Source organism: Pteronotus mesoamericanus, unplaced genomic scaffold (genome assembly GCF_021234165.1).
Source record: "Pteronotus mesoamericanus isolate MK-2021 breed Mesoamerican mustached bat unplaced genomic scaffold, CSHL_Meso_final contig_177, whole genome shotgun sequence".
NCBI lineage: Eukaryota > Metazoa > Chordata > Mammalia > Chiroptera > Mormoopidae > Pteronotus > Pteronotus mesoamericanus.
In genome coordinates, this window is record NW_026555073.1 from 6,021,785 (window position 1) to 6,045,817 (window position 24,033).

At 35.7% G+C, this 24,033-nt stretch overlaps 1 protein-coding gene across 1 annotated transcript; it reads right to left on the reverse strand.

Annotated features, from left to right (window-relative positions):
* Positions 1-4,781: 4,781 nt before the first annotated feature.
* LOC129065343 (putative P2Y purinoceptor 10) lies at positions 4,782-23,686 on the reverse strand. The gene is made up of 2 exons (XM_054566609.1): positions 23,601-23,686; positions 4,782-5,865 (listed from the first exon to the last, which is right to left on the reverse strand). The coding sequence occupies exon 2, from the start codon at positions 5,814-5,816 to the stop codon at positions 4,782-4,784; it is 1,035 nt and encodes a 344-aa protein (XP_054422584.1). The 5' UTR covers positions 5,817-5,865; positions 23,601-23,686.
* Between the last annotated feature and the right edge of the window lie 347 nt (positions 23,687-24,033).

Here is a 24,033-nt window from a genome sequence, read left to right on the forward strand (position 1 = left end):
GATATGTATTTCAAATCATCATGTTATATAATTTAAATATGCATAATTATATCTGTTAGTTATTTCTCAGTAAAGCTGGGAATAATAACCTCTTCTCAGGTCCTGAGCTTCTGGTATTTATCATGGCAATTAAAGACAGACAGAATGAGAACATAAAACCTGTGGCACTTATTGATGTCAACTTTATAGGAATTATTATTTTGGATATCTAACTAACGACTACATATTTTCTTTTAAATCATGCAACAAGCACTAATTGAGCATTCACTATTTGCATGATGCTGATAGAATTAGACTAACTACAGTTTATATTCAAAATGCAATCTCCTACACAGAGAGAAATATGCAAGCCTTAAACTAACAACAGAAAATATCTACCAAAGTCTTAACATCCATATAAGAAATTGGGTTCAATTTCAATATCTTGTAGAACACAACATATTATACTGTCCTTGATTGGTACCCTTAAGGACTTTACTGTGTAGAAGAGATGATGTGATTTTATAGTGAAGATTTTAAGCTGAATATTAAATAATTCATAAGTCTAGATAGACAGAGAAGCAAAGGCATGCATGACAGAAATACTGTGAGCAAAGGCAGAAGTGTGTATGTTTCACATTTTTAAGACACTTTGGGGTTTTGTATATTTCATATTAATGCAGATTTGATCGTCTAATCTGCTTAACCAAATCAGTGATTGTAGATATGCAATGAACTTATTTGAACCTTTAAATGTCCCACAACAAATGTATCTATGTGCAAACAATGCTGCTAGGCAACTTCTTCCTGTGTTCAGTCCTCCCCTTTACAACTATAGGTTTCTCTAGGTGTGTTTCAAGTCCATTCCTTCCCAAGGTTCTGGAGACCTTGCTTTCCATCTACAGAATTCATTCATAGGAGACACTTAACTATGCCCTGTTCTATCTTCATTGTTTACCTAAGACTATTGTCAACTTCTGGCATTTGATTTCTTCAGAGAAACTCAACTGTAATCCTAACTTACTTCTCTGAAAGGCTGGATCTAACTCATCCTGGGGGGCTAGGTAAATGGCTCCTTCTGTTACCCTCAGGGGCCTCAGCCAGTATTGTCTTAACCCTGGGAACTAGTTCAAACATTCACGTTTTCTATGCTAACAGGTTATTTCAAATCTTTAATAATACCTACTGTGTTGTTATAGGTTGAGGGGGCACTTTATCTCCCTTACCTTATTCTTTTCTCAATATTACTTTTCCCTGTGTCCTTGTGTTCAAATAGTCATTATAGTTTAAAAAATAATTCTCATCTATGTTTCTCATTGGGTCTTTTTACAAGAATCTTATGAAGCTGAAAGGACAGAGATTATTATCACCATACTGCAGATCAGAAAACAGCTTCAGAATGATAAAATGTCTTGCTCAATGTCATACAGTTAAGGGCAGGTAGTACTAGAACCCAAGTCTATCTAATTATTATCAATCAGTTACAGTTGTAGACTCAAGGTTTCCATCTTTGGAACTGCTGCACTGCAATGCTTGGGGGAATAGGATGTAGAAAAATGCAGGTGGATAGTCACCTGGCCCCAGAAATACTGGATCAACATGAATGCATTTACACCTCCACACCTCCTATAGAAGGAGGAGCAAATTGGAGCTATTGGGAGAATTTTGGTAACTTGAAGAGAGTTGGTAGCCCATCTATTTTTTTGGGCTTCTCCAAATATTTTGGATAATTTTTATTACTTGTGATAACAATAGACCAACTTCAAAAAAAAATAAATGCATCTCAAATAAAACTTCAAATGCATAGGGAATGTCTACCAAGTGGCCTTAAAGAGAGAGGGCAGATAGTCTATTAAGACAATTATAGGATATATAAAACCTCCATAAGAGAAACAAGTAATGGTTTTGTTAATGTTTATATATAATATAGATGAACTATATATATTTAAATATAATCATATATTTAAATAAGCTGGTGATACTTATATTCCGAGAAATTTTTGATGTCATAAACACCTAGTCACACCTCAGTGAACTGGAACTCAAATATTTGGCAACCTCAGCTATCCAAACACAGCTGACAGAACCAGGAAGGAAGTAAAATAGTTCTGCATAGCCAAAATAGATGTCGTAAAGTCCATAAACTAAAACCCATACACTTTGTTCCATAGGAGATGTTCCCTTTTCCATGCATACCCTCTGTAAATAAAATGAAATAAGCAGAATTTTACTCATTTTTGTTAACTTTAAACTGTTATAACTAGCTTGATTAGTGTATTTTCAAAGCTATAAAATATTAGAAAGTGCTAATTAAAATTATAAGGACTTTATTAGGGAGTTCTACTGACAATGGCAACAAGTATGAATAGATACCCTAAAACGATGGAAAAATAAGCCCTTATGAAAACAAATATATAAGAACTAAAAATTCATAGGGCCAATTTAGTGTAGATACAAGCAATTCTACAAATTTCAATAGCCCTGAGAGAAGCAAATGTGTACAATACAATAATTGATGTTTATAATAATGACCCTCAGTCCTCCTGAAAAGATTACATTAAATGTTAGAGTTGAAGCTCTTCTTAAATAACAACAATGTTAATACCAACAAAAGTAATCATTTCTAAAGTTCTTTGGAATTTAGAAAGCACATTCTAAAAAGTTTGTTTCATATTAAAGTCATCTAGTCAAACTCCCTCATGAACAGGTAATAAAAATGAAAACCAAAAAGAAGTAACTTGCTCAAATACACATTGCTTATCAGTGGTGAACCTGAAGTTAAGATCCTGGTGCTCTGAATCTGGATGAATAGTTCTTTCATAAACCATGTCTTCTTGTTTAAAACAAACTGCTTAAGTGGGAAGGAAATAATATATTTTAGAAACATTTCCACTTAAAATGGTGTTCTAAACATTTAGGTACTTAAAGAGATACTCAATCATTTCTATAGGACAAAACTGTCTGAAATATAGATCCCTAAATAACTTCAGAGAACTTGAGTTTTTCTGTTTTCTTTAATCCTCCTGTGGTAAATGTTACCTGTTTTTGTTTTGGTAGGCAATCACTATTACAAAAAAAATTCACACAAATAAAATATTTTGTGAATTTCCAATCATATAAAGAAAATATTCTCAGAAATGCATCACTAGGCAATGTTGTCATTGAGAACATCACAGAGTGCACTTATACAAACCTAGATTGTAGAGCCTACCACACACCTAGACTATATGGTATAGCCTTTTGCTCCTAGGTTACAATCCTATATAGCATGTTACAACACAACAGCACAGAACAACACATGATTAAATCAAGTGCAAGAGAAAAGAATGCAATCAAGAGACATGGTAAACATGAGATGTATAAGTTTGCTGCCAGGTAGTAAGGCATGCTGGTTTATAGCAAACATTTTTTTCATAAGTAGAAAGAGTACACTGTAAAATAATAATGAAAATAGTATAATCAATACATAAACCAGTAATATAGTCATTTATCATCATTATCAAGTATTATGTACTGTATATAATTTTATGTGCTGTACTTTTACATGACTGGAAGCACATAGGTTTGTTTACATCAGCATTACCACAAACACATGAGCAATGCATTGCACTAGGACATTATGATGGCTACAATGTTACTGGGCAATAAGAATTTTCAACCCCATTATAATAATATGGGAATACCATTATATCTGGTCCATCATTGATTGAAACATTGTTATTCAGCACATGACTCTAATTTTATAAAACTAACCACTGCCTTTAAAAATACTATTTTAATACAAACCATTATATGAAATTTTAAGTTTCAAATTTTCCAATAGGAGTGATTTGTGTTACAAAATGATTTAACCAAAGTAATTTTTAGCATTTTTTCCATTTACAGTAAGATTCAATTCGCCAATGTTCCTCCTACATATCTCTTTACCTGAGAGAATTGAAGCCCACCTAAAAAACTATGCACATGTGTGTGAGTTTTCATTGTTTAAATCTATCAAGCAAAATTTTGACTCAGGTTGTATGCAGGTGAATTAGTCTTGGCAGACCATGTCACAATTTATTTTAATGAACAAATAAACAAATTTTCTGAATGAGTGCCAATATATAAAATCATGCATCACAACACACATACTCAGAGACATCCAAGCAAAGAGCTTTCATTGCAAACCCTGAAACTCTAAACTTTGTGGAATAAGCTAGAACACAATTTTATTTTGTGTTGAAGGTGTATGTGTTGCGTGTGAATCTCTTGATATTTTGGAGATATTTGGAATGAATCTGAATTGTTTGTTTCTCCAAGAGGAGAAAGTAAAAGTCTCGTAGACATTTTAAATTACAAGAATAAGTTCTCATAACTCCTATTAATTGAATAAACCTTTCCTCTTTTGTCTACATTGTTCAAGTAGTGTGATTTTCTAAATAAAGCTAGGATCATATTACTCTCATGTACATTTTTAAACATTTCAAAAATTCACCTACATCTGCTTGTTTTCAATCTACATTTCTTTTTCTGTAAAAGAAGGTGAAAAGACTGGGCTCATTGCTGTCTTTGACAGCAGGTGAGCAATTCATTCTGTTGCTCCCTAGTTTCTGTATTTTCTTACATTCTCCAGTGAACAATACGTTTGCATTTGGACATAAAATATAGGCATGAATATCTCTTTCAAAAGAGTAGTTTTGAACATGAAATAAAGGGGGCCATGACTTGTTAAAGCAGTCAAGAACACCATTTCTTAACAAAAATGTTGAAGGTGATATTGCTATACTAATACAGCACATATATCATTCCCACTAATTATTTGATTATGTTGTCTTGGAATCTTCCAAAAACTCAAGAGAGATAGTTTGAAGATCCTCATTTCTGTGATGAATTTCTAAAACACTGTCCTTGCATCTCACACATGACTGAAAAACCAGGCCACCATGTTCCGAAAATCTATCACGAAATTCTGAGGTCATAAAATAATATACAACTGGGTCAAGACAACAGTTCAGATTTGCAAGACACAGGGAAATGATGTGGAAACATAGAGTACTCTTGATAAAGGAGCAGTTTGAAAACACATCTTGCTTCACCATCATAAAAAGTGGGAAGTTGAGGTGGTAAGGTGTAAAACACACAATGAACACCACTGCACACATCAGAACCATCCACAAAGCCTTTTTTCTCTCTTTGGTATTCTGAGGGGGAACTTGGATTTCCTGTAAAGATTTTCTCATTTTCCATGTGCAATAAGTAATAATTATAACAGGTAGCACAAACCCTCCAAGTTCAGCTATAGTTACCATGGCAATGGAGGAAGCCATGCTAATATGTTTGACCTCTAAATCAGCAAAACAGAACTCAGTGTTGTTGGCTAAGCCAGTACTTCTTAGAATTGGAAGTGGCAAACAGGCAGTGCCCACGACGACCCAGATGGCAGCGCTGATGCCCACATCGTACCTTCGCTTCCAGTCTCTGGCCCTGAAGGGCTTGAGAAGAAAGAAGCACCTCTGAAGGCTGATGCAGGTCAGGAAGCAAATGCTGGCGTACATGTTGAGATACTTCAGGTAGAAGCACAGCAGGCAAAGGGGCGTCTGGAAAGGCCAGTGGCGGTTGATGTAGTAGTAAATCCGGAGGGGTAAGGACAGCACGTGAGCAAGGTCAGCCACAGAGAGGTTGAGCATGAAAATGATGGCTTTGTTTTTCTTGCTGATGAAGCGGCACAGAACCCACAAGGCTGCGGTGTTGGCCAGAAGACCAGGGATAAAGATGGTAATGTAAGTGGTTGCATAGAGCGTGTGCTGAAATGGCATTTGGAGATCAGTGCACTTTGCTCTTGTGCTGTTGTTTCTCATCTTGGCGATTTATGTTCCTTTCTTAAGGAAAGCATCAGAGTGATGATTTCTGCACAAAACAGAGTAAAAATAGCATCAAGGGCACGTCAATACATATTTGGATATACAAATATATTTGCTTCCCACTAAAGAAATATGCAAGTGTGAACTTTCATAAATTCAGACAGCTTTTTCTATGTAAACTAAAAATATCATGACAATCTACAAATGGATAACAGTATTTTGGGAAATATTTTCAGGAATCAAAAAAAATAACTGTTTTGGCAATAACTTCAGTCAGGTTTTCCCTTTTGTCATCAAAGGAATAATCAAACTTGTAGAGATAATCAACAAATAAGACCTCAGTAAAACATAGCCCCCTCAAAAAACTATGCTACATTTACACAATGGAATACTATGCAGCAGAAAGAAGGAGCTCCTACCCTTCATGACAGCATGGATGAACTGGAGAGCATTATACTAAGTGAAATAAACCAGGCGGTGAAGGACAAATACCATATGATCTGACCTGTAAGTGGAACCTAATGAACAAAACAAACAAACAAATAAACAAAATACTACCAGAGACTCTGAAATAAAGAACAGGCAGTAACCAGAGGGGAGGGGGGTTAAGGGGAAAGGAAGGAACATGTATAAAGGACACATGGACAAAGACAATGCAGTGGGGGAGGATCAAGGGTGGGAGAGAGTGGAGGTAGGGGAAATGGAGACAACTACTTGAACAACAATAAAAAAACTAAACAAACAAACAAACAAAAATAGCTCCCAGACATACATTCTAATACTCTTGTGGAATTCCACATTTCACCTTTACAGTTGCCTCCATCTTTATTATAAATTTGAAATCTAGCTGATTTCCCTATCCTCAACTCTGGGCAAGAGAAAATTTAATCCACTTTTAATTTCAGTCTTATCAAGAATTAAGTGACTGCTGCGATAAGTATATAGATCTTTGTGAATGAAACAGGGTAAGAGCCTGGGGAATGGCTGCCAGGTCACCAGGTTTAGAAGGACACAGTCCTGGAAAAGATGGTGAAACTCAGGTTACCTTTGCCTCTTTCAGAATTTAGCTAGGACAAAATTAGTTCTGCTCATAAGTCATGGAAGATTCTAGAAGCTTCTGTAACTTTAATGATCTGTGCTTATTTACAGAATTATATTAGCCTCAGGCATTCACATGTATTGAGACTATCCTTGCAACCATTTAAAAAAAAAACTACCAGAGTATGGGAAGTACTACAGGGTATCTTGTGGTAGATGCAACAAAAGGAACTATTTCTACTTCAGCTCTCAGGGAAAGTTCAGTAAAAATTTATTAATGTAGATAGTTACATTTGAAAAATATTCTTAAAGTATACTTGGCACACATTATTATATTGCTTTTAGGTGTACAACATAGTGATTAGACATTTATGTACCTCAATAAGTCTACCACTCTCCTCGCATCATATAATTATTATAATATTATTGACTATATTCCCAATGCTGGGCTTTACATCCCCATGACTATTTTGTAACTACCAATTTGTACTTCTTAATCCTTTTACTTTTTCACCCAGCCCCGCCATCCTCCTCCCATCTGGCAATCATCAGTCTGTTCCTTGTATCTATGAGTCTGTTTATATTTTGTTTGTTTATTTATTTATTGTTTCTTAGATTCCACATGGTGAAATCACAGGGTATTTGTCTTTCTCTGTCTGACTTAATTCTCTTAGCATAATACCATTTAGGTGCATCCACATTGTTGTAAATAGCAAAATTTCATTCTTTTTATGGCTGAGTAGATTCCAGTGTGTGTGTGTGTGTGTGTGTGTGTGTGTGTGTGTGTGTGTGTGTGAGAGAGAGAGAGAGAGAGAGAGAGAGAGAGAGAGAGGTTTTCTTTAACCATTCATCAATCAATGGACACCAAGGCTGCTTTCAGATCTTGGCTATTGTCAATAATGCTAAAATGAACATCGAGGCGCTTATAATTCTTGAAATAGTGTTTTCATTTTCTTTAAATAAATAACTAGAAATAGAATTGCTATTTTTAACACTTTAATATTTTTAGGAACCTCCATACTTTTTTCCAGTAATGGCTGCCCCAACTCACAATCCGACCAACAGTGCACAAAGGTTCCCTTTTCTCCACATTTTTGGGAACCTCTATACTTTTTCCAATAGTGGCTGCCCCAACTTAAAATGCACAAGGGTTCCCTTTTCTCTACATCTTCACCAATGCTTGTCATTTATTGACTTTTTGATAAATAGCCATTCTAGGTGTGAGGTGATATCTCATTGTGGTTTTGATTTACATTTTTGTTATGATTAGTAACACTGAGCATCTTTTCATGCCTGTTGACCATCTGCATGCCTGTGGAGAAATGTCTACTTTTAACAATCACAGTTGTTAGAAAGTTCGTTCCTCTAATGAGTAAAAATCTGTATCCCTGTCATTTTTTTCTACATAGTTCTGCCTACCAAAGCCAAATAAAGTCCTGTTATACATGACACATTGCAAATATCTGAAGACAGCAGTGCTGTCCTCTCTCAAATCTTCCCTTTATTCAGGTACGACATTTCTAAAATGACACGGTCCTTGCTCTTGTTTTTGTTTTTCTGGATCAGAACATTATTGCTTTTGGCCAAAAGCGACTACACCACTCTTTGTTTTAACCTTGAAAATGGCAGTTTAACTACCCAAAAGTTTGATATTTTTAGGAAATATGACTTATGTGTCTCATTGTAGAAAAAATAAAGAGTAAATAAGCTTTTAATGGTTCCATGTACATTTTATTGCTTGCAAAGACAGTTTGCTTCATATTTTATGTAATTAAAGGGAAAATGAGACAGACTCAACCTTAACAACTGGAAGCAACATAGGGTCTAAGAAAGTGCTTACTTAACCCCAAACACAACCAATTAAAAAGTTTTAAGATTCAGTTAACCCACACACAGCTCACATAATGCCAAGAGGCCTATTTGATGCTTTTGCACTGACTAGATGGGATTTTCAAATAGACTGTATTTACTAACTGACATTTCATTGCAGTCAAGCAATCAGCTCATTTAAGTAAACAACTTTTAATGTTATTTTAACTGAGTCGACTGTTTTGCTGAATTGACTGCTTTGTCTAGCAAATTGTAAATATCTCTTTTGTGGTTTGTTTATCCACTGAACTAACTAAAATAATTGATCTCATGTTCTGTACAGTCAATCTAAAGAAAAAACTATGTAAGCTTGAGCCTGAATTTTGAAATTAAGTTTGGAGAATAGTCAATATACTCAAAGTCATCCCTGATTATCTTTGGTTTTGTTATAATAACAGCTAATAATCACTGGATGTCTACTTTGGGCAAGGTGCTTTACTAAGTACTTGGTGCATACTTTGTGCACAGCAATCCCACACAACAGTGAAATACTACCACCATTTTATAGATAGGGGAACTAAAGCCCCAAGAAAGGCAAGACTCACTTCCTCCAAGAAGCCTACTCTGACTTCTAATTCCATGGACTCTAATCTGTTGCCCTAAATAGATTGCAATCTCATACACACCAAAAACTCATTATTACTTCTTCCTTTCCTCCACAGTAAGTGTCTTAAAGACAGCTGATATCCGTTAAGTGTTTGTTGAGTGAATGACTGGATGCATGATGAATGGATAAATCAGAGGGGAAAAGTCCCACTGAGAGGAAGTGGATGAGTGTCTGGGGAATTAGAATTTAGCTGTGATGTTTGATTTGACCACCAGGTGTCAGAAGTATACCAACATTCAAATATCTTGATATTTAACACATAATTTGTTTTAAAATTCAATTAAGGGAGAAACCATACTAAAGGAGAGAAGTATCAACAATCCCCTGTGTAACAACTGAAGAAGAATTCTTTAAAGGGTATTTTAAAGAGTTTGGATTTTTTCAGCCTCCATACTTATACTCTCATATAGTTCTCTGAGGTAGTTTTCTAAATTTATTATATATTCTTAGAATATTAAAGCTGTTAAAGTTCATCAAGATCTTCTGATCTTGCAACTTTTTACAGATGAGAAAACAAAGGCCAAAAAACAGGGAAATTAAATTTTCCAAACTCACATAGAAAATTACTGGCAAAACCACAGAGCAATTTTTATTTTTCCAAGAAACTGTAACATGAAAACCATATTTTTGTAATTATATAATAATAATACAAACTTTCAGAAATAAACCTATGCCAGATTTCGAATACTAACCTTGACAGTGAACTGTTACAACAAGGATTAGTTCTTTCCAAATATTCCAGGACAAATACAGTGTTTTTAAAAACAGAATGAGTATTCCTAGTCCCTAAAGATAAGATTGTGCAAAATCTGCTTAAAAGTTTTAGATTAGGTTGTTTTAAAATCTTCATTATTTTTTCACGCAAGGAATAGAATAGCACATTAGAAAATACAGATAAGTAAAAACAAACCATATATATATTCCATTGCCAAATATATATATATATTCCATTTTGGTGGATAACACTCTATTTTTAAGCCTATAGATCTATAAATAAAAGCATGTGTAGATATTTTAACTAAACTTGACTCATATTCACATACATTTTATAATCAGTTTGTATTTGATCATACTTATGAATATAGTGTCTTGTCAATAAATATGTATCTCAATAATCATTTTAATGCATCCTTAGAATTCCACCAGAATTATGTATCATAATTTATTTATCTAGTGCACACTGAGCTTCATACTCATTTTTTCAATTTTAGAAACAATGTCTCGATAAACATTCTTGTACACTCATCATTTTACATTTGAGGAACTATTTCCTTTCGATGAGCTCTTGAAAGTGAAATTTCTAAGCTTTTGATGTATGTCTTCAGGAGCGCATCCTATATAGAATTCCAAAGCTGATACTCTTTCCCATAACACCACAATGTCAGGTCTATTGGTTTTCCAAATATGTCAAGTTCTTTTTAGCTGGAGGAAGAAGTATGGTATACAAAATTCTGACTCATTCTTTAAGGTCTACCTCAAAGCAACTTCCTTTACCTACTCACAAATCAATCTAGACAGAACTTATTATTCCCACCTTAATACAGTGGTTTTCCAACTTGTAGCTTTAGAAACATTTGGAGGGCCGTCCCTCCCACAGAGTTTCTGATTTTGTAGGTCTAGGTTAGGAACTAAGAATTTATACTTCTGAAAGTCCCATGTGATCCAGGGACCATATGTTGAAAAATCACTTCCCTAATGCACTGTTTAGACCAACAAAGATTGTGTGTTATCTGAGAAACCATGTATTATCTCCTAACAAATATTGTGAATCATTTAATTAATGCTATAGACTGTTTGAATGTTTATGTTCCCCTCAAATTCATGTGTTGAAACATAATCCCTACTGTGATGGTATTCTGAGTTAGGGTCTTTGGGAGGTGATTCAGTCATCAGGGGATTAGTGCCTTTCTAAAAATGAGACCGCAGAAAGCTCCCTTGTTCCTTCCACCAGTGAGCAGACCACTGTCTATGAGCCAGGAAGCGGATTTTCACCAGACACTAAATCTGATAGCATCTTTATCTCAGACTTCTCAGCTTCAAAAATTGTAAGAAATAAATTTTATTAAAACAACTCAGTCTATGGTATTTTTGTTATAGTGGCCAAAATAGACCAAGACAACTAATATATTCTCTCCCACCGTGAATGAGGAAATTCACAGAAAAAGTTTGTGACCTAATTTTCGTAAATGTGCAGTACAGTCTGGTCTATTTCATTCCATTATTTCTGCTGTGGTGACCATGTGGAAGAAAAATAATGATAAAACAAAACAAAAATTAAGATAAAAATATTCCCTTGTGTTTAGGTTTTAGGAAAAAATAAGAATTTCTTTTTAAAAAATTTTCAGTTCTCTTAATGCTATATTGAAAAGTTGAGGTGAATCAAGATGGCGGAAGAGTGAGGGGAGGTCACACTGACTTCCTCGCAGGACCAACCTGGAATTACAACTAAATTGGGAAGAAATCACCTGGAACAAACAACTGAACAATAGCAAGAGAGGAGCCTTGTAACCTCGGAGACAGAAGAATCGGCTTTAGCGCAATCTAACTGGTAAGGAGTGCGGTACAGACCTGAGAAGGCGGGCGGGGCACCCACGGGCAGCAGCACCAGAAGGGTACTGAAACGGCCAGTTGGATCCCCCTGAGACGAGCGGGGTCTAAACCATAAGCAGGGATCTCTAACCCACAGCACTAGACCCCAAAAAGTACACAGATAACACCCAGCTGCAAAAAGCGGCAGGGTTGCTCTCTGCCAGAGACGGGGCTGGAGACACAAAGAACCATTTAAAGGGCCAACGCATAAATTTTTATTTGTAGCCACTTACCCTGGTCTACGGCAAAGGCAGGGACAGAGTGGGCTAGAGACACCTGAGGAGAGACTGGGGAAAGAGGCTTTGGGGAGAGAACTGAGAGAGTAGCCAGCAGGATCTCCGTGCTGACTCATCACCCATGCGGCAGCAACCATGGTGCTCGTGCAGAGACCACTCCCCGTGAGCGGCAGCAGCATCAGGGGACTGAATAGGCCCACCCCCAGGTGGGATTCCTCCCCACCCTGTGTTGTCTTAGCCACCTGCTGAGTGCAGAGTGGCAGCTGCAGATAGTAGATCCCTGGCTAAAGGGGGCGCAGAGAGGTCTGGAGACACTTGAGAAGAGACTGGGTATGGAGGCTTTGGGGAGAGAACAGATAGAGTAGCTGGCAAGATCCTAGTGCTGACTCCTCCCCCATACAGCAGCAGCATGAGAGGACCCAATAACACTGGCCCCAGGAAGGACTCCGCTCCTCCCTGAGCTGCCTAAGGCGCCCTGTTGAGTGCAGAGTGACTAGATTAACAGCTAAAGGAGACAGCCACAGACAGTAGGTTCCTGGAAGTCTCGAACAGACTGCCTAAGTTCAGGAATGACATCTGACATCATCAGAGGCAGATCCAGAAAGTAAAAACAGCAGTCTCCTACCATAGAAGTTCACACCACAAAGTCAGGAAAGCAAGACAGATCAACTTAAGATTCAGCAGCAAAAGAGAAGAGTCTCACAAATAATGAAAAGAAAAAGAAATACACCCCACTCGAAGGGAAAGGAGCAATCCGTACAAAGAGAAATAAAGGAAACAGAGGCAAGTAAACTATCAGATATTGAGTTCCAAACAATGGTTCTAAGGAAACTCAATGAGCTCACTGAGCACAGAGAGAATTACCAAAAACTACAGGGAAACTATGAGGAACTTACTGCAAACTATATCAGCATGAAAAAGGACATAGAAACTATCAATAAGAGACAAGAGGAAATGAACAATACGATTTCTGAATGGAAGAACACAGTAGAAGGAATCAAAAGTAGGTTCAATGAAGCTGAAGACCGAATCAGTGAGCTGGAGGACAAGGTAGAAAAAGGCTCCCAGAAAGAGCAAGAAAATGAAAAAAGACTCAAAAAGCATGAAGAGGCATTGAGGGAAATGCAAGACAACCTGAAACATAATAATATCCATATAATAGGGATACCAGAAGGAGAAGAGGATGAGAAAGGGATAGAGAACCTGTTTGAAAAAGTCATAATGGAAAATTTCCCTCATTGGAGGAGAGAAAAAGTCACGCAAGTCCAGGAAGCACAGAGGGTCCCATTCAAGAGAAACCCAAGGAGGCCCACTCCAAGATACATCATCATTAAAATGGCAAATATCAAAGACAAACAGGGAATCCTAAAGCAAGCAAGGGAGAAACAGGTAGTAACATAAAAGGGAGCCCCAATACGACTAGCAGCTGACTTCTCAACAGAATCTCTGCAAGCCAGAAGGGAATGGCAAGAAATATTCCAAGTCATGAAAAGCAAAATCCTGTAACCAAGACTGCTCTACCCAGCAAGGCTCTCCATTAAAATGGAAGGCGAAATAAGGATTTTCCCATACAAAAGAAGGTTAAAAGAATACATCTCCACCAAACCAGCACTGCAAAATATGCTAAAGGGACTGCTTTAAGATGAAGAAAAAGAGTCTATGAATACCCAGGTCCTTTCACAGTTGCCAATACTTGATATTACCAATATTTTTTTAATACTTATTAATCTAATTGTGACAATGATGTGTTATTTTAATTGTTCCTTTATTATTTGTTGAAACTAAACCTGTTTTTGTATATTTCTTGCCTGTTTCTATTATTTTTAAAAAGCTTTAAATGACTGTTTGGTATTCTTTATCCATTTTTTTGATGAAATGTTTGTAGAATTTTTTCCCTAAAAAAAAACCCCAAAACAAAACAAACCATTAACCCTTTTTTGGATGTGTTGTAAATACTTTCCTATTCTATTACCCATCCTTTAACTTTTTGTATATGTATATTACTGTATGGTCTTAAATGTTTAATATAGTCATATTATCAATATTTTTCTTTATATCTTCTGGGTTTGAATATTTTACTTCAGGGTAAGAAAAATATTATTTTCTATTTTCTCCTAGAACTCCTTAGATTCTACATATTGACTTTTAACTCACCTGAATATTTCTTGTATAATGTGTGAAATAGGGCTCTCTATTTGTTTTATTTCAAGTAATAGTGGTCCATGCACCTTATTTGTAGAATAAGCCTTATTTTACCCATTGATTTGAAATATCAATCATATATTACATTGTTAGACAAATATATACATTTGTCTCTAGAATGATCATTATACTTCATTGATCTACTTGATTATTTCTGTGCTGATGTCATTTTGGTTTAATTCCTGAGACTTTATAATGGTTTTAATTTTTTTAATATTTTATAATTGACTTTGACATTGAAAAAATAAAAAAAATCAATCTGCATGAAAGAAAGAAAGAGAGAAAGAGAGAGAGAGATGGCACTCCTACCTTTTGCAACAACATAGATGGAACTGGAGAATAATAAGCTAAGTGAAATAAGCCAGTCAGTGAAAGACAAATAGCGTAAGATCTCACCTGTAAGTGGGATCTATCCAACAAAAGAAACTAATGAATAAAATAAACCACAGGCACGGAAACATGGAGCAGACTGAAAGTGACCAGAGTGGATGGGGAAAGAGGACAATGGTGGAAAGAAGGGGAAGGGACTAGACAAAGGACATGTATGAATGACCCATGGCCATGGGCAGCAGGTGGGAATTGACTGGGGGGCGGGGCGGGGTGGGATGGGTAGAGAGGGGTAAAAGGGGAAAAATTGAGACAACTGTAATAGAATAAACATGATTTAAAAATGTTTTTAAAAGAAAAAATAATAAAATAATTAGATAAAATTAAAAAAAGGAAAAGTTGAGCTTTTAGTAGTGTTTTCTACCACCATTGACCCTTGAGAAAAACCTAATAAACTTACCGAAACATTTATATTTCAACTGGTGATTAACTTGTATGGATGATACAAGGGAACTCAATGATGGTAAGGGAAAAATACAATAAAATAATTCATGGCTCAAAAAATGTGTAAATAATAAATAAATATTATTATTAATTTTCAAAATAACCACCGACTTATGGATTATATAAACAATGTTTCTAAAACACTTTTTATAGAAAACTAAACTGTGTCATCTTCAGAATTCCAGTGTTCTCCTTTGTTGTCAAAAACAAAAACAGTTAAGTTCAAGCCAAGCAAAAATTTCATTTTTTTAAGATTTTTTCATCAGCTTTTTAAAAATTGAATTTATTAGAGCGACATTGGTTCAGAAAACCTTACAGGTTTCAAGTGTATAACACAATAAAACATCACCTGCACACTGCATCGTGCATCCATCAGCCCAAGCAAAGCTTCATTCCATCCCCATTTACCCCCACTTTACCTACCTCCTTTTATCCCCCATACCCTTTCTCTCTGGCTATCATCATGCTGTTGTCTGTGTGTATGTGTTACATATACGAGATCATATGGTATTGTCTTTCTCTGAGTGGCTTATTTTGCTTAGCATTGTATCCTGGAGGTCCATCTATACTATTCCAAAGTATAAGAGTTTCTTCTTTTTTATTGCTGCATAGTATTTCATTGTGTAGAAGTACCATAGCTTTTTATCCACTGTTCTAATGATGGGCCCTTGGGCTGTTTCCAAATCTTGGATATTGTACATAATGGTGCTATGAACATAGAGGTGCATACATTTTTTTTCTGATTAGCATTTTTGGGATTTTTTAAATATATTGCCTGAAGTGGTATTGCTGAACATATTTGCAAATGATACATCTGCTAAGGGGTTAGTTTACAAAATATATAAACAACTTACACAGCTCAACACCAGGAAGACAAAGTATCCAATTAAAAAATGGGCAAGCAGTCTGAATAGACACTTCTCCAAAGAGGACATACAGAGGGCCAAGAGACATGAAAAAAATGCTCAATGGCACTAATGAGCAGTGAGATGCAAAATAAAACCACAATGAGATGTCACCTCACACCTGTCAGAATGGCTATTATCAATAAATAACAAACAACAAATGCTGGTAAGATGTGGAAAAAGAGGACCATTTTTATATTTTGAGGAAACTCCTTATTGTTTTCCACAGTGGATGCAGCAATCTGCATTCCCACCAACAGTGGGAACAAAATAAGCCAGCCAGAGAAAGACAGTACCATATAATCTCACTCATATGTAGAATCTAATTAACAAAATAAACTTACAAACAAAATAAAACCAGAGGCATGAATCTAGGCTCCCTCTACATCCCAAGACCAGCCAGCTCCCACAACCCATGACACATCCTGTGGCCCAAGCTCTCATTAAGCCTTCCATAAACCCATTCCAGTACTGGACTGACCCTGGCACTCAGATACTGGGCCTGCCCAGTGGTCCCTGGCATTAATTGACTCCTGTGTTTCCAGGATCCAGGATCACCTGCACAGGCACCGGGCTCAAGCTCATCACTATAGACTGGAGAGCTAGTCCTGCCCTGTTTTACTCAAACTCCAGGCCCTTCCCCTGACCCAGCCACAAGACTGGTTCCTGCGTACCCAAACAACAAGACTAATACTTGCTAACCCAATAACCAGAATTGCAGGCTCAAAAACTGCAGTAGCAGTGCCACCCATGGACACTACCAGATAGCCTAGTATAATCTCTGGATGTGCTGGTTGGTAAAAAAATCTTGTCTGCCAAAGCCAGTCTATAAAGAATAAACAAGGTGCCCACATCCTCAAAGATCATGAATAATCAATGAAACATGACTGCACAAAAAGAAACTAATTAAAACATCAATGACTGTCCCTAAGGAAATAGACATTTATGAACTGCCTACTCGTAAAGAATTCAGAATAATCCTCTTCTGAATTGACAAATTCAGTGAACTACAAAAGAATACATAGAAAACACTAAAAGAAACTTTAAAAATGCATTGGCCAAGAGAAATTAAACAAAAAAATTTTAAAAAATGAAACAGCAATGCAAGATTTGAAGAATTGACCAAACTGAAGAACTCAATAGGGAGCTCCAACATCAACCACGATCAATCAGAATAAAGAATTAGTGAACTATAAGAAAAAACAGTTGAAATCATCCTGAGAAGGGAGCAAAAATAAATAGAGTAAAAGAAGACCTTTTTGAATTATGGGATATCATTAAAAGAAACAATCTATGCATAAATTGGCATCACAGAAGGTGAAGAAGGAGAATCATTTTTCTTCTCTTTTGCAGAAGACTTATTTAAAGAAATGATGGCTGAGAACTTCACATATGTCGGAAGAGATTTGAAAATTGAGTTCAAGAAGCTAATGGGTCACTCTAAAATTTGAACCACAAAAGATCTCATCCAAGAAACATTATACTAAAGCAGTATAAATCAAAGATAAATAAAAATTTGAAAACAGCAAGAAAATAAAATTATCTTATATAAGAAAACTAAAATTATCTTATATAAGACAGAAACCATGCTGGAAAATAAAACCACCAATTAAGAAAACATTGCCAAGCAAAATTATGTTTCAGAAATTAAGGAGAGTTAAGAATTTGCAAAACAAGCAAACCTGAGAGAGTTCATCACCACTAGATGTTTCTTACAGGAAATCCTGAAAGTAATTCTTCAAGCTTAAATACAGCTATGATAACTAGGAACAAAACATAAAGTTATAAAACATATTGGTAAATGTAAGTAACCAGTCAAATTCAGAATACTCCAGTATTGTAATACAATATTGTGTTAATCATTTAACTCCAGTATAAGTTTTAAAAACAAAAGTATTACAAATAAGTATAGATACAATAATCTGTAAATGGATACATGATATAAAAAGCAGTAAGTTATGATAACAAACAATAAAATATGTGATGAGGGAGTAATAGGATATAGTTTTTTGTATGCAATCTAAGTTTCGTTTTTATTGGCCTAAAATAGACCATTACATCTATAAAATATTTTATGTAAGCTCCATGATAACCACAAAGCAAAAATGTACAGTAGATATACAAAAAGTAAAAAGCATACCACTACCAAAAATCACCAATTTACAAAGTACAGCAAAAAGGAAGAGACAAAAGAACTAGAAAACAAGCACACAACAATTAATATGTGGTTTATAATTCCATACTTATCAATAATTACTATAAATATAAATGAATTAAATTCTCTAGCCAAAAACCATAGGCTTGTTTAAGGAATTAAGAAACAATACCCAAGTATATGCTGCCTAAAAGAAACTCACCTCAGATGTAAGAACACACATAGACATAAAGTGAAGAAAGAGAAAGAGATATTGCATGCAAATGGAAAACAAGAAAAAGCAAGGGTAGCTATACCTATACAAGACAAAACACACTTTAAGTAAAAAATATATATATATAACAAGAGACAAAGAGGGTCATTATATAACCAAGAGGATTTAACAATTGTAAATACACAAGTACCATCTGTTGAAGAGACTGCCTTTCAGTTAATGGGTATTCTTGGTCCCTAATCAAACATTAGGTGACTGTGACTTCCAGCCAAGATAGAAGCATAGGTAGACATGCTTCACTTCCTCGCACAACCATAAGAAGGATAACAACCAATCTAAAAACATAATCAACCAGAACTGCCAGAAAATTGAGCTATATGGAAGTCTGACAACCAAGGATTTAAAGAAGAAACATTCATCCTCACAGGTAGGAGGCGTGGAGATGGGGAGCCGGGGCAGAGAGAACATGGTGTGGTGGTGGCAAGGCAACGGAGGCGAGGCGGTGGTGGGGAGGCAGTAGTGGCGGCAGATGGTGGAAAAGATGGTCCCACATTCATATGCAGCAGATAAAAACCAGGAGGGACAATTGGGGAGCAAGTGATCCCAGCCCCAGGCCAAATTGTGCAGCCCAAGTTTCCAGCACCAGCAAATAAAGCCTTATAACTTCTGACTATAAAAAACCAGTAGGGATTGGGGCAGCAGAAGAAACTGCCAGTCTCTCAAAAGAGTCTGTTTAAAAGCTCACAGGGCCCTAGAACATACACAAACCATCCACTCTGGGAAACAGCACCAGGGCAGCAGCTAGAAGGGTGCCAGTCACTTGTGGGAAGTGGGGAAAATGACTGGAAATGGGGCAAGAGGCGATCAAGTGGCATTGCTCTCTCTCTGACCTCTCCCCCACAAACAGTGCCACAAAGCAGCAAAGCAGGTTGCCCTGCCCTGGCGAATAACTAAGGCTCTACCCTTTACAATGTAACAGGTGCGCCAACATGGGGAGTCAAAGCAGCTCTCTAAAATACACAGAAACACAGGGAGGCTGTCAAATTGAGGAGATGAGGAAATATCACCCAAATGAAAGAACAGAACAAAACCACAGGAAAAGAGCTAAGCAACACGGAGATAGCCAACCTGTCAGATGCAAAGTTCAAAACACTGGTGATCAGGATGCTCAGAGAAATGATTGAGTACAGCTACAAAATAAAGGAAGAAGTGAAGGCTATACAAAGTGAAATAAAGAAAAATACAGGGAACCAACAGCGAAGTGAAGGAAGCTAGTATTCGAATCAAAGATTTGGAACAAAAGGAAGAAATAAACATTCAACTGGAACAGAAAGATGAAACAAGAATTCAAAAAAATGAGAAGAGACTTAGGAACCTCTGGGACAACTTTTAACATACCAACATCTGAATCATAGGGGTGACAGATGGAGAAGAGGAAGAGCAAGAAACTGAAAACTTACTTGAAAAACTAATGAAAGAAAACTTCCTTAATTTGGTGAAGGAAATTCAGACAGTCCCAAACAAGTTGGACCCAGAAAGGGCCACACCAAGACACATCATAATTAAAAAGCCAACAGTTAAAGATAAAGAGAGAATCTTAAAAGCAGCAAGAGAAAAGGAGAGAGTTACAAAAGAGTTTCCATAAGACTGTCAGCTGATTTCGCAAAAGGAATCAGACAAGAACCGACCAGCAAGAAGTATTCAAAGTGATAGAAAGCAAGGACCTCCACCCAAGATTACTCTATCCAGCAAAACTATCATTTAGAATGGAAGGGCAAATAAAGTGCTTCCCAGATAAGATAAAGTTAAAGGAGTTCATCATCACCAAGCCCTTATTATATGAAATGTTAAAGGGACCTATCTAGGAAAAAGATCAAAACTAGGAACAGTAAAATGGCAATAAATTCACAACTATGAACAATTGAATCTAAAAAAACAAACTAAGGAAACAAGCAGAACAGGAACAGAATCACAGAAAGGGAGATCACCTGGAGTATTACCAGTGGGGTTGGGGACAGGGAGAATGGGAGAAAAGGTACAGGGAATAAGAAGCATAATTGGCAAGTACAAAATAGACAGGTGGAGGTTAAGAATAGTATAGGAAATGGAGAAGTCAAAAAACTTCTATGTATGACCCCTGGACATGAACTAAGGCGGGGATTGCTGGAAGGACTGGGGATACCAGGCAGAGGGAGACGAAGGGGAAAAATGGGTCAAGTGTAATAGCCTAATCAATAAAATATACTTAATAAAAATATTAGGTGACTGTAAATACATACAATTATTACTTGGTTCTTGATTTAGCCCATTGGTCTGTGTATCAGTTTTTATTCCAGTACCATACTGTTTGATTAATATTGCATTGTAGTGTAGTTTTTTTGTTTGTTTTTAAATTTTTTATTGTTGTTCGATTACAGGTGTCCCCATTTTTCCCCCATTACTCTCCCCTGCCCTACCCACTCCCACCTTCCACATTCAATCCTCCTTCCTGTTGGCTTTGTCCATGGGTCCTTTATACATGTTCCTTGATTTGACCCTTCCCCTTCTTTCCCCTGTTATTCCGCTCCCTTCTGGTCACTGTCAGTTTGTTCTTTATTTCCATGTTTTAAATCAGAAAGTGTAATGCCTCCAGGTTTGTTCTTCTCTCTTAGGATTGATTTAGCTCTTTGGATTCTTTTGTTTTTCTCTATGAATTTTCAATAGTTTTTTTCTATTTCTGTGAAAAATGCTTTTGGAGTTTTGATAGAGATTGCATTGAATATACAAATCATTTTGGTAATTATAAACATTATAATAAACCTAATAATATTAATTCTTATAATTTATGAACATCAGATCTTTTCATGTGTTTGTATTTTCTTCAGTTTCACCAAAATCTTATCGTTTTAGTACATAGACCTTTCACCTCCTTTGTTAAGTTTATTCTTGTGTTTAATACTTTTGCTATTGTAAATGAGATTGATTTCTTTATTTCTACTTCAGATAATTTGTTGTGAGTGTATAGAAAAACAATATTTTGTATGCTTGTGTGTATTGTACAACTTTACTAAATTTGTTGATTAATTCTAACAGTTTATTGGTGAAATCTTTAGGATATTCTATATATAAGATTATGTCATCTGCAAACAGATAATTTTCCACTTTATATTCCTATTTGCATGCTTTTTTTTCTTTTTATTGCCTTATTGCTCTGGCTATGACATCTGTACTATAAGAAATAAGAGTTGTGAGAGTGTCCGCACTTGTCTTGTTCTTGATCTTAAGGGCAAAACTTTGAATCTTTCACCATCGACTATGATTTTAGCTGTGGGCTTGTTATATATACTGAGGCATATTCTATATGTTGAAGTATATTCTAGCATGTATTTTTGTACATATTAAAAAACCCTATTCTAACATTTATATGGAAAAGATAAAGGAGCTAAAACAATTATGAAAAACAAAACTAAATTTGGAACAATCACATTACCCAATTTTAAGACTTACCATACGGTGAAAATAATCAAGAGTGTGTAATATTGGTGGAGGATGAGATATATAGCTTAAGGAAACAATAGAAAATTAAGAAATAGATCCACACTGATATTTTTACAAAGCAGACTGATACTTTTACAAAGGTGCAAAATTCAATAAAGAAAGACTGGTTTGTGAACAAATGATGTTGGTACAATTGGAATCCATCTATAAACAAAAATAAAGTAATGTTGGTCTAAATCTCACACATCCTATATAAAAATTAACTTAAAACTGGTCATATATCCAATTTAAAATCTATAAAAATGTTTAGATGAAACATACAAAATCTTCAGGATCTTGGGCTTGGTAAAATGTTCTTAGATATGCCACTAAAAGAATGACCCAAAAAGTAAACAAATTCAACATGTTGACCTTCATTAAAAATGAAAACTTTCCTTTATAGAAGACCTTGTTAAGAGAATAAAAAGACCAACCACAGACTGGGTGAAAATACTTGCAAGCCACATATCCAAAAAGGACTTTCATTTCTGTAAAGAAGTCTCCAAAGTCAACAGTAAGAAAACAAAGAACCCAATTAGAAAATTGGCAAAGGACATATACAATTCACTGAAGAGCATAGAAAAAGATATTCAATATCATTAGCCTTTAGAAAAATGTGATTTGGAACTACAATGAAATACCATACATACCTATTAGAATGTATATCATTAAAAAAATACTGACAATAAGTGCTGACTAGGATCAAGAACTGGATCTCTCATTATTGCTGTTAAGAATGGTAAGTGGTACAACTACTCTGAAAAACACTGACAGTTTTTATATAAAACCAAATATTTACTTACTGTATAACCTAGATATTCCACTCTGGTATCTACTAAAGAAAAATCAAAACATGTCTGTCCACACAAAAACTTGTACATTAATTTTCATAGCAATTGTATTTTTAATATCCCAAAGATGGAAACAATATCCTTCAGTGGGTAAATAAATTTAAAAAAACTGTGGTACATCTGTAAAATGGAGTAGTACTGAGCAATAAAAATGAACCTATACTTTTGACACGCACAATGACTTGCCTAGGTCTCAAGGACATTATGCTAATTTTAAAAAGCCAATCTACAAAGGTAACATGTACATAATATCCTCAAAATAACAGAATTATAGAAATGGAGAACAACATATAGGAATGAGAGGAATTGTTAAGATGTAGCACAAAGATATTGTTGTTGTTGTTGGTCATGGAATAATTTTGAGTCTTGATTTTGGTAGTGGTTATACAAATATATACATATTATAAAATGTCATAGAATTATACATATGCACAGATTAGTGCATGTAAAAATTTTCAGAACTTAAATAAAGTCTTTAGTTAATAGTATTATACAAATGTCAGTTTTGTGTTTTTGATAATGTGCTATAGTTTTGAAAGATCTTATCATTGGGGAAAGCTGGGCAAAGGGTACACACAGATGTTCTATACTATTTTTATAACTTCTTGTGACTATAAAAATTTCAGAACAAAAAGTTTCAAAAAAAGACTTCCTCTTGAGATTTGCTGAAACACAATTGGCTAGCTCCATAAGGAAATCAATCAAAAAGAACTTATCTCATTTTTTTCATATATAACACACTTTGGAGAAAATCATCTTGTGACTTACCAAATTCAGACTTTCCAGGCTATTCATTCTCATGAATGTTGATCCACAATTAAGAAATAGGGTTCTGCTTGGTTTTGTTTGACATACAAATTGCTCTCTGGCTTTGGCAAATACAATTACAAATCCTTCAGAAGCCTCTGTGGTGGGGGGGGGCGGTAAAAAAAAGTGCTTATTCTGCAGCCATTGAACTGAATCTTCCATCAGAGCCAACTCTCAGGCAAGACGTTCAGGAAATCTGATGGTAAATCCAAACCAACCCTGTAGCCTGCAGAGATGCAGCAACGTTGCTCTAGTCTAAAGCCAGAAAAGTTAACCCCCTGATTGGCACTGCTCATTCTGTGGGCTGTTTCTAGGTTGTAGGCTATGTATGGAACATGTGCATTATACACTTCTGGTTAATAAGTAGTCATGGTGTATGAAGTCAGCAAACTTC